The sequence below is a fragment of the Sinohyriopsis cumingii genome, chromosome 9, assembly GCF_028554795.1.
Source record: "Sinohyriopsis cumingii isolate HCF-2022 chromosome 9, ASM2855479v2, whole genome shotgun sequence".
In the NCBI taxonomy this organism is placed as follows: domain Eukaryota; kingdom Metazoa; phylum Mollusca; class Bivalvia; order Unionida; family Unionidae; genus Sinohyriopsis; species Sinohyriopsis cumingii.
In genome coordinates this window covers 24,863,496-24,879,151 of record NC_142969.1, presented here as the reverse complement: position 1 = coordinate 24,879,151, position 15,656 = coordinate 24,863,496, and the positions used below count along the sequence as shown (strand labels likewise).

At 33.5% G+C, this 15,656-nt stretch overlaps 1 protein-coding gene across 3 annotated transcripts in view; it reads left to right on the top strand.

The window, feature by feature from the left end:
- Positions 1 to 15,656, top strand: part of LOC149791410 (signal transducer and activator of transcription 5A-like) — a 119,783-nt gene that overhangs the window by 60,519 nt on the left and 43,608 nt on the right. For 2 of the 3 annotated variants that reach the window (XM_089969948.1, XM_089969947.1), the window contains exons 12-14: positions 3,713 to 3,805; positions 5,562 to 5,697; positions 15,444 to 15,502. In XM_089969948.1, the coding sequence (XP_089826074.1) occupies positions 3,713 to 3,805; positions 5,562 to 5,697; positions 15,444 to 15,502 (288 nt within the window). The remainder of the gene's footprint in view (positions 1 to 3,712; positions 3,806 to 5,561; positions 5,698 to 15,443; positions 15,503 to 15,656) is intronic. The other variant, XM_089969949.1, reaches the window with a different exon arrangement.

Sequence of the window (15,656 nt, the reverse complement as noted above, 5' to 3'; positions counted from 1 at the left end):
TTTGCTATGTGTTTGTTAATTGTTTCATGTATTGTCATCTAAAAACTGAAAGTTGTATGATAAGCTTACACTATGGCTGACACCCTGTAAAAGACATTGTGATGACGGTAGAGAGCTTGTTGATAAAAATCGGAAGTCTGGCATTAAAGCTGACAGCTAACTAGCTACACATTTGAAGTAATAGGCAGGTAAACTTTGATTTGTATGTCAGTGCTGACCCAACAAATGAGAAATATTTAGTGGATTGGAGAAATTACATAAAATTCAAATGGAAAACAACTGCTGTCCTGTAACTCTTATGATGATTGTTGGTGTTACAAAGGAATGCATGTATTTAACACATTTACTTGCTCTAGTAAATACATAAGTAAGTGAAATGTTTTTTCTTCTTATTTTAATCCAGAATCTTTACAAAAGTTCGATTTGACCTGAATATCTTTCACAACATTCAATTTGGCTGCCATGATGGCATGCATGACATGTCATACATGTGATTAAAGGTTCATTAATATAACTATTTTTGTAGTGTTCAAAATTAATTTTTGACAAATGCAACTACATGTATTTTGTAAAAAAACATGAATAATTTTTGGGAATATTTTTTCATGATGAATAAAACTTTTTAAAAATATCATCACATTCATAACAGTCTTACATAGGAATTTCTGTACATTTTAATACTGAAGGAAACTACTGAACTACTGGTACAGTGAAAAACTCCCATCAGGGTTCATTGACATTAACAAGTTTTTCTGATTTATCTCCACTTGAAACACTCTAGGCATTTCTAAACTTTGAATGTGCAGTTTTCTTTGAAAACAGATTTTGATAAAAGCCGGTGTCATTAAAGAATTCTGTTTTAATTTTGATCCATGTTGGGGTTTTTAACAAAGACACTAAACAGTTTCTGTTTGTTGTGAAGTGCCACCATGCAGGTAGAGCAAACTTAATTTTAGAGCTTTTCTATATTTTCTTTGATAACTCTGCAACAAAACAACATACTGTACTGTCCAAAACCTGTGCAACAGGGTTCCTTGAAAATGGCTTTTACTTATGATATAAGCTTAACACATTTTTACTTGCCTATAAGTGGAGTCCAACTGCAACCAAGATAGACCCTGATTTGCTGTCAGATAATGTGCTGGCAGATTAGGGTCTCTGTTGTTTGTTCTGCCCATTACTTCTAAAAATCTTCATTGAGCCAGATCTGCCTGTGCACTTTGCAGCAGGAAATTGGCTCTGTGTAGTTTGCAGTTTGGCTCAACTTAAAAGCAAGTGTAAATGGCACTTGATTTTCAGAGAAAATAGAGGCTGATATCTGAGATATCACTGTTAAATAATTGCATTAAAATTTAAGCTGCCAAAGTTGAAAAGTTCTGTATTGAGTATGACCAATTTTCGTTAAATTTGAGGCAAAGCTTTGATGTGATGTTGATGTTTTAATTTGACATAGCTATTTCAATTTAATGCAGAAATTAAAAGAAAACTTACATTGAATTTAATCCACCCTTCTTACCTATGTTTGTGTTAAAATATTTGTTGTGGCCATATTAAAGTATGGAAACCTGGAAGAGATAGATATCACCTTCGGACTCTGCCCATGCACATTCATACACATCTACACTCTCTATTACCAGTGAATCCACCCAGATCATACAGTTGAGGTTTCGCAGACTAAAAATGGCTTTTATGAATCCATTGAGAAACTGTTATTGAAGAGAACTAGTTACCTAATGGTGGCATAAAGTCAAAACTACTTATAGTGTAGTGTTTTAGCAATGTATCTAGACAAAGTGTAATCATGTTTTGAGTCATTTGGGGTGAAAGCAAATATTTAGTAGCACAATAAACTTGAGTGTACATGATGTAAATCCAGCAGATTTTGATGTTAAAGTTTGACAGACAAAATTTCCATTAAGCAGTATGGACCTTTTAAAAAATATTTTTATATTTCTCCAGAGAACAGTGAATCAAGGCTGCATGCTGCTGAGAAAATTAAAGCAAAATGATTTGTGAGGCATTAAGTTAAATTTTATCTGCAAATATTATTTAAAATGTTTTTCCTGTCTTGACAACCAAATTCCATTTGAGTTTTCATGGCATAGATTAAATGGTAATTGTTTGTAGTTTGAGGAAAAGAGTGCATTTCCTAAAAGATTTAAAAATGTTTGACAATTTTTATATATATTTGTTTTATACATTAGCCATGAAAGTATCAGATAATTGATGGCATACAGCTGAAAAATATATGCAAGGAACATAAAAGTAAAACAATCTACAAACATGATGCAGATACTGTCAGATGCAATAATAAATATGATTCAAGCATATAGTCAGACTCAGATGTCACCTGTATTAAGCACCAGCATCAAACAAATGTCAAATAGGGTGAATTTATATCTTTATATGGAATCTTGCTTGTATTAATGAGTCCTAGAAGGAGCTGGATTTCCAGCTTTCCTTGTCATCATTTGGAGGAATTATGGCCCCAGAATGCCCATCTTATGTTGACGGACCTAAGGAGCAAAATATAGTGAGTGGGGATCTTCACAATGCACCCATTGCTGATAGTCCTAGTTTGAGAAATTGGATCATGTGATGTCGTTATCCTTAATTGCCAAGCATTTTGATTATACCATTATCATTATGAATTACAGATATAATTACATCTTGTGCTCACCCGAGTCAGGACTGAGAGTACAGCATGGGTATGTCCCAGCCATGGATTTTCAGATTCATTTGCATTATGAAAATAAAAACCAATGACAACTACTGTGTTTGTCACATTTTAATCCATATTTATGAATAAGTTTTGAAATAAATATGCCTTTAGCTCTTTTCATATTCAAAAGAGTTAATATAACATAGACATTTACTTTCTAAAGGTCTTCTAGAATGTTCTATTTATAGCAATTTAACTTCTGTAATAATAGAACCCTAGAGAATAGAATGATTTCTTCAAGCTGAAAACTTAGTGAATGGATTTATTATATTTGTTCTGACAGTTGAGTTGAGAAAACCATTTTAAAGTTAACAAGTTGACATAATTATGAGGTGCATTGGGCTCTGTCAGTGTTTCTCATGAATGTTTAGTAGTTATGAAAATGTTTGAAGAGGTATTATTTTGAACTGGAAATGTTTGGAGCATATGCAATATAGGTGTCATAACCTTAGAGGACATCACAATGTTTGTGAGGTTTTTGGAAGTAATGTTGTTGTTGTTGGGTTTAACGCCATTTTTCAGCACAAGGTAGGCTATACATGGCGGCCAGTATTAATGGTGGAGGAAGAACCCGAAAAAAAACCCAGAAGGAACCACTGGTCCACAAGAATTACTGGCTGGTTTTCTCACATTGAACCCATGCAGATAGGTGAAATGGCAGTGATCTGTAACGGTGAGCACTTTAGACCACTCGTCCACTCTGGGCCCTCCTTTTTGGAGTTGACTTTATCATCAGTCAGTGGAAAGTCAATTAATTGAGAATAAATGTAAATCTTAAATACAGTTGATGTTAATTAAGACAGAAACTGTTAAATTATGCTTTTTAATTGCAGATTACTTTTTCACCACATGGAGTATGCTTGTACATTTTTGGGGGCTGGCAGATATGTACTGGCTCAGCTTGTCATTTGTTTGATATTGAATGCAGCTTTTATATAACAAATGTGAAATAAACAACAGTGACAACAAATATATATGAAACATTTACAGACCATGTCCCTCCCAGTGGTTGTGACAAGTCATACCAACCAAGAACCTGATGCCATGGCCACCATCCTTTGGGATAACCAATTTTCACAAGTGGTAAAGACTTTTTGCTCACTTTATTATATATTTTAGTTAAATTTGCCTATCAGTTTTTATAAAAAATTGTTATCATTGCCATTGAGTTGATATTGGAATCTCTTTGTGAAAATGTTGATAGCACATTCTACAACTGTTTGAAATATCATATTATATTGGCATGCTTCTATGCCTATATGTAGATTATCAGATTAGATATTTATGACATTTTTATACTAAGCACATTTTGCTCTCTTTTTGTGTATCCAGCCCACTTTGGTGGATGCTTAACATCACTTACATAATTGTGTGCATGTCTGTATGTCCATCCATACCCTAAATTAACCTCAGTCATACAAGTCTTACTTTCCTTTTATGTCACTGAGATTTTATTCCACCCTCTTTGGGTTTAAGATATAGTTTGGGTGTGTCTGACATGTTATTACATTACTGGTGACAGTTTTGTTGGCATACTATTGTAAAAATGTCTTGTGATAGACAACTGAAATGTTATAGGCATGTATTAGTGCAAATATAGATAATCTAATTAGATATTTGTTCTGTTATAGCAATTTGTTTTATGTTTTGACTACAGTTTACAAAATCTTCTCAGCTAGGTCTCAGATGAGTTTGATGATAACTAGATTTTGACTACAGTTTACAAAGTTATAGCCCTTGACTGACTTAGACTAGCCATGCATCCCAATATATTTTTGAACACTTGAGCATCCACATCATGTGCTTAAAATTAACATAATTTCCTGAAAAGTTTTATTTTGACAAATCTCAAATGAGTTTGATGATAGCAGATTTGGACCAAATTTTGCAACTGGCTTTTAAGTGACATATTTTAATGGCTTGTGAAATCTAACACACCATTTTTTTTTAAAATCATATTAGCAATGAAGCTTCTTAGAAAGATATTACGTGATATACATTTTAAGAAAGATTCTGACCATATTTTAATAAGTTAGTGATTATGATTCACTACACCCAATTCTCTTACCTCCAGGTTTTCAGTTGTTGGGGGGGGGGCCTGAGTGGCCGAGTGGTCTAAATCGCTCTCCATTACGGATCACTGCCATCTCATCTCTGTCTGCATGGGTTCGAGTCTCGGATTCAGCCAATGCTGGTATGTGAGAAAGCTTGCCAGTATCTTCTCGTGGGTCGGTGGTTCTTTCTGGGGTTTTCCCGGGTTCTTCCTTCACCATTAATACTGACCGCCATGTATAGCCTATCATGTGCTGAAAAATAGCATTAAACCCTAAAACAAAAACAACATCAGTTGTGGGGGAGTTCAGGACAATAGATTATATGGCCATGATAGTGCTAGCTTCGCGAGGGTTTTGTGCCACTTCAGTTTATCTTACTTTCTGGATTCAGACTGTTTGCCTGTATTTGGAGATATAAATATTTCATAAAATAAATCTGGCTTTCATTTTTTTTCATTTTTCTAAGTAATGTTAAAGAGGTTACATGGAATGATGTATCATCAAGGCACTTTAGTCTTATATTTAAGTTTACTTTCATATCTGAACAGATCTGTTTGGATTGCTGGATACATCATTTATGTGCAGAGATTCATTTTCTATTTGTTTTATTCAATAATACAGCAGCAGCTGCCTGGATAGATTGATATATAATAATTTCCAAAATATTTAATTATGGATTATATCAGTCATTTTCCAGCAAACTTTTGTTATGCATCACTTTTCACTTAGCTACTTTGTCTGTTTGTGAAGTAGACTAGTATTTGTATTTGTCTATCTTCTGTCAGGATCGACATCCATTCATAGTGCCTGATGTAGCAAGATGGTCAGAAGTAGCTGATATGCTGAGAACAAAGTTCGCATCTGAGACTGGCCGACCTCTTTCCGATGATAACCTTCAGCACTTGGCCAGCAAAATATTAGGTACAAAATTATATGAAGTAATACAAAATATATTATTATGCCCCGACTACAACTATGAATGTCATATGGATTTTACCTTTTCGAGCTTTATCTTTTATTTTACATATTTTTTAAAAGAAGTTTTGACCATTTAGTTTTGAATATAAGTTTTATTTTATTTCAAATGTTTTGCCATGCAAATGATTTCATTTAACTGTACCATTTTTACTACCTAACTTTTAGTAGCCATTTTATGACCATGGTTATGCTGATGTGCCATTAATTCATCATCACTCGAGTCAAGCAGCTAGGTAGTCCCCTTCCGCATGCAGATAAAAAGGATCACCAGTGACCATTGGCAGTGAGAGCCACATCAGCACCTATATATCCACGAGACTCTCATGAGACTCTGTGATAATATCTGATTAAGAGGGTTATCTGAAAGGATTTGGCTATTCTTTGTTTTGTGTTCCTTCAAATGAAGCTAGACATTATCAAATTGCTGTAAATAAAATTATCTGTTTTCACAGTATGAATTTCATGCATCATGTAGAAATTATAAAAAAAATGTTTGTTTGCCATGGCAGCCATCCTGAAAAACTTGTTGTTACTATTCCAGGATGAATGGTCATTTTGACATTTTATCAACACAAGACTTCTTATAATGTCTAGTTGGTATTAAAAATAAAAATGGTGCTGACATGTTGTCCTGTATGGCCACCATGGCAGCCATCTTAAAAATCTTGTTATTACTATTCCTCTTGAAAGGAATGTCATATTGATATAGGAATACCACCAGAAGACTTCATGTTGTGTATTGTTGGTCCTTGATGATGTAAGCATGTGTTGGATGCCCCTGCCATGTATCTCAATACAGGCGTTTCCAGACATGTAAGGAAACCTTCTGCTATTTGCAAGATCAGTTCATGGTGCCACTTATAAAATATCTCCAGTAGTAAAATAGGCTTTCTTGAAGTTTCCTTGATGTCATAGTATGTGTTATTTTTTTTAGATGAATCCCAAATAACCAACAAGGTAAAAGCGAAATAGGAAATTCAGTGCAACTGGTTGCTGTTACCTTTGCAGGTGAACAACATGGAATCTATGCTCAGAGATTTATTTTTGAAGATTGATTTCATCTCAAGATCTTGTAATTTCCCTTGAAAGACTATAATGATAAAATAACAAGTGCAACAGCTTCAACAGCAGTGACAGTGATTGCCTTGAAGTAAAACAATGAGCAGAGTCTATTTATTTGACGCTAATCAATCAAAATACTACTAAAAATAGATCAGTGTATTTTGCAACATCTTCAAAACCTTCAGATCAGAATTAATCAAATTTGATAGAAGTATTCCCACTTGAGGGTCTTTCACATATTTATTTATATCTATGTATGTATATGTGTGTGTGTATATATATATATATATATATATATATATATATATATATATATATATATATATATATATATATATATATATATATAATTTTAATCCATCAACCAGTATGACCACCATTACTAAAGCTAGAAAAATCTTTAAACTAGTGCTTCCCAAAAAAAAAAACCAACTGCTGAACGTAATCTTAACCAGATTTGATGGAAAACATCCTTGCATGACATTGTTTGAATTTTTATAAATGGTATCATCTGTATACAGATATATTTGCAATAACTAGCAAAAAAATGTTTTAATTGCTTTTTTCTCAAATACTGCTCAGCTGAATTTGATAAAATTTGACAGAAAACATTGTGGTAAATGGCAGTGTTGAATCTAGAATTCCATACATTAATAATAATCTGTCCCTCTGACCAAATCTGGGGCACCCAGAATTTCAAACTGAGAAAGAAAATTACTGATTGAAAGAACATCTTCCCTAGAAGACATACTTTGACTCAATTCACTCATAATATAAAAATTGAGAAGTCTCATTTGTTTCAAATGTTTTGCCTTAATATAACCTACTTTGTTGTCGCATTGTAAAACCATTTCTTTCTGTGGATGCTTAAATTAATGCAGTAGAAGCCTTATCAAGCACTCAAGTAACTTATGAATATTCGTGGTTGATACTTATCTCATTAGGCTAGTATTTACCAGCAAACTTCTACTGCTTTGCAAACTAATTTGATTTTTCACATCGTTGTCATCATACATTTGAATTTTCACAACAATGTCATTGTACCAGTTTTTGTTCATTTTTGGCAATCTCTCTGTTATGTTGTTTAACAGGGAAACCATCTGTTGGTATTTTCAGTGACTGGTAAAATTATAGTTCCATAGCAACAGTAGATTATGATACTTCATAAAAGGATAGAATAGTGTATTATCTATGCTGATATCAACACTGACAAATGGCATAGGACTTAGAAACCATTATATATATGTTTTTTACACCTATATAACAAATGTAGGTCACTATGATAATTTATTGTTCATTGACTGGTTAAAATTTTTTAAAAAAATTAATTTCTTGGGCATTGTTAATGTTTGAGCAGGGGTGGGCAGAATACTGCCCTTGACATGGTTTTATCCATTAATTTATATAATAGGGTCTGACTTTAAAAATCACCTATCCAGTCCATGCCCTGGTGGAAGATTCCCATGCGTGTGTTCGAGTCATGAAACTCAATGATAGTATGTGTCTCTTGGTACCATACCATACTATAAAAGAAGTCACTGTGACCAATATTTCATCTTTTGCTGGCTTTGGTTACATTGAATTTGTGTGGGTGCAAATTCTACCAGTGGACCACCCTGGGTCTGCTGCTGTGGTTTGTCCTTGGGCACGGCATTTTACTCTATTTGCAATGGCACTAAATAACCATAAAGCATCAAACCAAACCAATCAAAGGGTGGTGTGACTTTAATCTAAATGCTTTTCTGCATGATTATTAATGTTTATGATGGCTTCTTCAGACTTGAGTTTCATAAAGGGAAGCTTTGAAGCAGTTTCTTTGTTGGTTTTGTTTCTTTAGGAATAGAAATAGTTCTTACAGATGTACATTTAGCAATAACCTATACTGGTTGGAGACCAATTCTCATTATTTTGACCACGTTTTTAAAAAATCATCTGATAGCCACATGAACTTGGTCTATGATGATACAGTGCATAAATGAAGGGCCTTCATTGATATTTTTCCTCATGTTAAATGTGAAATTAGCAACATGACCTGTTACATGGGGACTGTTAATAATAATGGTGATTGTGATGAATTTTTTGCAGTAGATTCAATACCAATTGTCGCCAAATGTAAAAACTGTTTGTCTGCTACACCAGTGGTTTGTACATTCTCTTTGTTCTTGGCTTTAATGAAAATATAAGAATTTCTGATTATTTAAGCATAAATTCACATTGATGTACAATTTGAATTCATGTTTGTTTAGGTGTTATGAAATATAATAGGAAATGATGTAACTTTGCTTATTCAGCATTAAAAATCATTTTATGACATGGTGTGATCTGAAGAAGTTGCATTAACATCTACTGCTGTGTTGTTTGGATAAATATCTCAAAATAGGTGATATGGGAAATTTAAGGAGTCAAAGATATTCCAGTACCTTATAAATGTCAAACAGTGACGTAAGTAGTGATTCATTTGTAAAATGGACACCTGTTTTTTGCAGTTTTTATAGGGCCAGATTTAATTATTAAAGATGGTATGATATATATTGTGGTTTTAGAAGAGAAGATATATTAATTGTATATGATTCTGCACATTCTCTTGATAAATTTAAAATTTTTATGTGTATGATAAAGGAGTACACAGTTAAATTTAGTGGCTGTGATTCCTGCTAAATATGGTTTCAGACACTTGGGGGCAATGGTGTTTGGTTACAATGCAGGTTGAGTCGATTGAAACAAAGAAGCAGTTTTATTGGCAAGATTGTGTGTTTGTAGACTTCCAATAAATCTGTGATAGCAAGTTTCCCTTAAAAGTCAAACATTTAGTTCAATAACCAATTGTTGTGAAATTTGAAGCTCTCTTAGTAGATGTAAAGTACTTAAAACAGGGTTAGGTATTTACAGTTTAATTTGGAAATAATTAACTCATGATGATTAATTTTACAAGTAATTTCCCACTTAATATAATATTTTAAAAAATTTCTAATACACATTAAAGGTTTCAATGGAGTGTGTGTGGAGAGTAGATATATGGCTATAGTTCGGTTATTGAATATAGATTTTTTGCACTTTGGTATGTAAACTGCAGTTAGATAAAGGTCTGCAGCTAACACAGTCAGACCATAAGTTTAGTTCTAGAAAAGGTCTTCAGGGAAGGCTTTCTGTGAAGTCTGCTATGATCCTTTATAAGCTAAGGTCAGACATAATGCATGGAGTCAGCACGTAGACTAGCAGCATTAAAAGTGGTAAAGAAAAAACCTGTCTTGTGACTAATTTCTCCAGGTACATCAGATTAGGTGCTACAACAGCTGGTGGAGAATTCGAAATGGAAATAATATTGTATGAAATTATATTCTAAATTTTCTGGTTTTATTGGATTTAGGGGAATTCTATTCCATTTTGGCTGTGATGACTCAATATGCAAATTAAATAGCAATATTTTAGTATAATTCAAATCCAGGTTTATTTCTTGTGGCATTTCAACAAATTTTTAATTTGAGATTTGTATGTACCTTCAATTTTTGTCATTTTACTGAATCAAAATGGATAGAAGCTGCATAGATTTCAGTCTTTTCCCACTCTTTTCTGGCAAAGGAAGCCAAGATGCTAAGTTATGATTAACTCGCTTCCAGCTTCTCACAACAACCAAGGGACTAAATGTGAATAAAGCATAAGCAACCATACCTTTACTACTAACAGACTAAGCACTGTGATGGTATATATCACTAGCACAAGATATAAAAGATGACTTTATTTTGCTTAAAAAGGAATTCATGTGAAAGAGTGAAGTGGCAGAAAACAGCAGCACTATGCCAAACATCACAAGGTATCAATGAGAAAGTTGAAAGCTTCATTGCCAATATAGTTACTAAGGGAACTAAGATGGAACTACAACAGACACAAATTAAGCATATCATCAATAGACTGAAGCCACATCATATTGCAACAGAATCCAGAATGGTAGATGATCTACATAAAAGTGCATGACATGACAAAATTACTACAGCAGACAGTACTAAAGAGCAACAAACACTCATGTCAGCTATTCAGAGACTGGAAGAAAACTTGAACCAATGTCAATTGTAGTGTCATCTGAGCCAGATTTAAAGCGTTCATTGAAAGAAATTGGACATTGGAACAACCAGACAAGTCAGCGACCTGAGGTTTGTGAATGGTGTAGAAGAATTCCATGTCATGTAAAACAGAGATGTCTAGCAAATGGCAATCAATGGAAAAGGAACTATTTTGCTGTAGTGTGCAGATCAGCCCCATGGATTCAGTCAACAGAATGACAATTAAGAGAAACTGAAAGTCCATCACAGTAGGGAAATGCCACAATCAAATCTTGGTAGCTTACATGATAAAATCACATCTGACATTAATCAGAAGTCACTGTCAGGCTGGGTCATTGGAAACAATTATGAATACAAATCTACATGGGAATCGACAAAGTGAAGGTAAAATTAATAACATGAGACAACTCAGATTATAAGAATATTTGCCAAAAAATAGTCATGTTTTCACTTGGTGAAAAATAATTCATCATTTCAGTTTCATTTGGACAAAGATAAAAGATAAAAGGAACACATCTTTAAAAGCAATATTATAAATTTTCAGTGTTGTAGCATCAAACTATTGTTACTGATTCATTTAGTGTCACTAATTAATCCATTCTTTACTGTTCAGGCGGAGACTGCAGATAAATTCTGTCATCTTTGCCAAGGATACCATCTTGCCACAATGAATCCAGAATATTTCCTTTATCTCATCTCCATCATTTTCATCACTGGACTATTCCACAGGTGGATTAGAAGACTTGCACTCAATGCATTGATTTCTTTCTCTTAACTTCTGAACATTTTCTTGATTAATTTCCTCTTTTTTTTCAGTTGTTATACCTTTTTCTGCCCTTTTTCTCTAATTTCTCCTTCGTGCATCATAATTTTGTTTCTTACCTTTTCTTCTAACTTCCTGCAAAATCATCACATGCTAGTAGTCTTGTTTTTAACACCAAAGTTTGTCTTCTAACTTGCAGTTTAACTGGCACTGCCAGTAAGATGTTAGGTGATGTGGTATAAGGCCTTCCAGTACCAAAGGGTTTACTCCAAGGTACTTTCCACAGGTTGGACAGACTGATTTTGATACCTGTATTTCCTTCTGAGGTGATGGTTTTGCTGATTTGGATGTGACAGTGCTGGTATGGGTTGACAATTAACCATTTTAATGTGGCTATTGATAAGCTGTGTCTTGTCAATAGCATTAGAATTCCATGGGTGAATCCTAGTTTATCTAAAGGCTTCCTTGAGAAGGGGAAAATTGATCAATGGCATAAGACAGCACTATGGGAAACTTGGCCTTGTTTAATACTTGAGTGTTGTTGATGTAACCCAGATTAAATGTAATGGAAGTGAATTTTGCTTTGAGAGGACACATGATATGTACATGCAGTGGTTGTAGAATGTGGGTTGTGTGCAGTGGCAACCCTAATAATTCAGTTTGAATTTCTCTTGCAAGCTTAATGATATCTGGGCTTGTGTGGCTGTCATGATTATTAACTCATTTACCCCTGCCACCACTATAACTTGTCGTACTTTACCTTCCTCATCTCCTGAGTGCCACTTTAACATGGCACAGTTTACCTAGCTTGTTTCCTGAGCGGCCGAGTCTGAGTGTCAGTATTAGTCTAGGCCTGTATCCTGCACAACGAGTTAAATTGTCACAAACCATTGGTTGATTTCAAGCCATTTCCTAATTAAGCAGGCATTTTAACCAATTAGGTTAGCTTACATAGATAGAGTGAACATTGCTGAACAAAAGGGGAAAAATTTGACTTTGATAGTGTAAAAAATAGTGGAAATATTTAGATTAGAAAATGATGAAAATTATGAGAATCAGCCACTGGGAGTAGACTTTTTACTTAACAGACTCTGATGGAGTATTCACACGAGATTAAGTTTGCAAGAAATATGACAAGTGGAATTTCTGTTTACATAAAATGGAATGAATTCCATGTGTTGATAGTGTTAATTATTCATTGTGAATTCATCATGGATTTTATGGATTAATCATGCCAAGAGAAACAAATTGGTAAGAAAATCATTTTTTTCATCTTTATGCACGAGTTTTATTTTTACTTGTAGGATGAAATTTATACCATTATGTACGTAATTTTATTGAGAACTACTGTGCCAAATTTTAGCTAAATTAAAGGAACATAAATAAGAAAATAACATTTACTGCAAGTAGCTCATTCTGAAAAAATATGCAAGCCAAGTACTCTCAGCAAGTCTGTTGGGTACAGGCACTGGTAAGGCTAACACTGCTGTAGGTGATCTCTCTGCACATATGCTGTAGGGGAATGCTTAGCTGTTTGGCTCAGGGGTTAATGAGTTATTGATTAGTAGCACTGGTCTAGCTGATCCACAATAATTTAAAAAATATTTCCTTAAACCACCATCCATGTACCCATTTGCAGGGTAACCAAAACAACCAGGAACACCTTATTTTTATGCCGTATGTGGTAAACACCTTTCAGAAATCAATAAGGAAGGAAACACTTTTCCACTGGCAGCTACACATAAATCTGACATGATGCTGTGACAGATTGTTAATAATTGTGTTGTAGTTTCACACCAATAACTTTCTGCCTACTTTTTTCTTTTCCACTGAATCCTGTCTTGTTACAATTGATATCTGATCTGGCTTGTAATGTAATCCCAATATCTTTGGCATGTCCTGAAGTAGAGTGAAGTATAATGATATTTGCCATTCTTCAGTAGTTCAGGATGTCTCTTAAAAAAAATTCTTGAATCATTGGTCGTTGGGACTCTTTCTTTATTTTGAAAAAGAGGAGGACACCAATTTGCTTTAGGAGGGTTATTATATATTGTCATGTAATTCTTTTGGTCAAAGGAAAACCTTGTTTTGCAGAATACTTCATATAATTGTCAGTGAATGACTTTTCATTTGCTGTTAATGTTGAACGTAATCCAGTGGCCTTTTCTTGTACATTTTCCTTTACATGGTCATCCACAGTTGTTAGAGGGACTTTGAATTCCCTCTTGGCTTGTGAAATTGTCAGTCTTTGTTGCTTCACAGCTGAAACTGCAGACTGAAGGTCTTTTGTTATATACCTCTTTTGGTTTTGCTAAAAAACAAAATTTGCTTCTGTTATTTTTGTCTGTCAAAATACTGCTGTAAATAATATTCATCAGAAAGATTATATTTTTCTTTTTATTCACATGCATTATCATTTTTCTTGCTGCTTGTATTACAGTCTTTGAAACAGATTTAATTCTTTCTCATTCTTCAATGCTCTTTCCAGTGAATTGTCACAATTATTAAATAAAAGTATAATAAAGCACAAAAATCGATTTCATCTTCAATAAAACATAATCAGATAATGTACTGAGGGAAATCTCTCCTAGATGCATAATCACTATATGGAATGAGGATCATATTTTGTAAGCTGAATAGTCCTTTTACTGCTTTTTACTATACATCTACATGCATTTTTTAAAAGCAAAATACATTTAGATGTAAAGAAAAGATAATTTTAATCCCTAGTTTGGATGGAGGTAATTTTTTAAAAATATTTTAAAAGATTGTCTATTTAATAATTTAAAAATAAATTGATATGACCCGACAAAATTTGTCATTGCTTTCATTTAGTAATGAGGTACACTTTTCCATTGAAAGGGAAACACTTGCAGTTCAATATAACATTTTTAAAAGAGTTATTTCTCCATTCTGGGATTTAATTTAAAAAAATCAATGCTCTCTGGCTATTGACCATTGATCTTTGCAAATAAAATATGGGGTCTAGAGGCACTGAGTTGTACAAATAACATCTGATACTATATGTGAGATCATCGCTCCTGCCTTGCTGTTGGGTTTATATGTTGTGTTAATATATTGTGTTAAGTGTGAAAAAGAATACACTTGATTCAGAATACTTTATTGTGAAAAATATGGAATTATCATTTACAGTCTTTTTTATAGAAGTTGGGGCAACATGTGGTTTTATGACGTAGTTCTTGTTGGCCCATTTATGCTAATATTATGATGTGACTCCCTGCATTTGTACATGGAGGCATAAGAGGTTAAAGTGATGAGTTATGTCTTTTTCTTTACTTCAGCAACTTACCTAATGCTTATTTTTGTTCAGAATTTTCAGCTTTATTATTTTCAAAACAAAATACTAAATTTTGTGTGTGATCACAAGTTGTTATTGCTATGGATGCAATTAATATGCTGCAAGAATTGGTGTCCAGCCTGTTATTATTTTTTCATTTTTTTATTCTCTGTCCTTACAAAATTTTAGTATTTGTGGAAGCATCATAAACAAGATAATTATAAATATCTATTTGAGGAGAAATTTTGAGATAAGTTTGTAAAATAGAACATGGCTCTTTTGTAACAGGTAGTGCATGATAGAATCTCATCTGATGCTTTAAGTTTTTTTGGCTATTGGTAGCTATAGAGATTGGATAGTATTTCGACATTTGGCTACATACAGCAGGTGTGTTCTTAACGTGTACTCAGATCTAAATTTCTTGCATAAATAGCATAGCTTTGGTAGGTAGGTAGACAGGTATGTTGATAAATGCTAGATAGATAAATGCTATTTCTTCTGTTTTCAGGTGGAGATAGCAAAACTGATTATTCTGAAGCTGTTGTTATATGGGCACAATTCAACAAGGTACATCATTAAAAACAGTATGTCTTTTCAAATGAATTGCAGACTTTATTGAAATAGAAGATTATGAACTTTTTCAAAGATATGAAGAAATTCATTGATATGTAGGTACATAACTGATACTTATAAAGTCAGAATGGTGCAAACATTCAGTTAG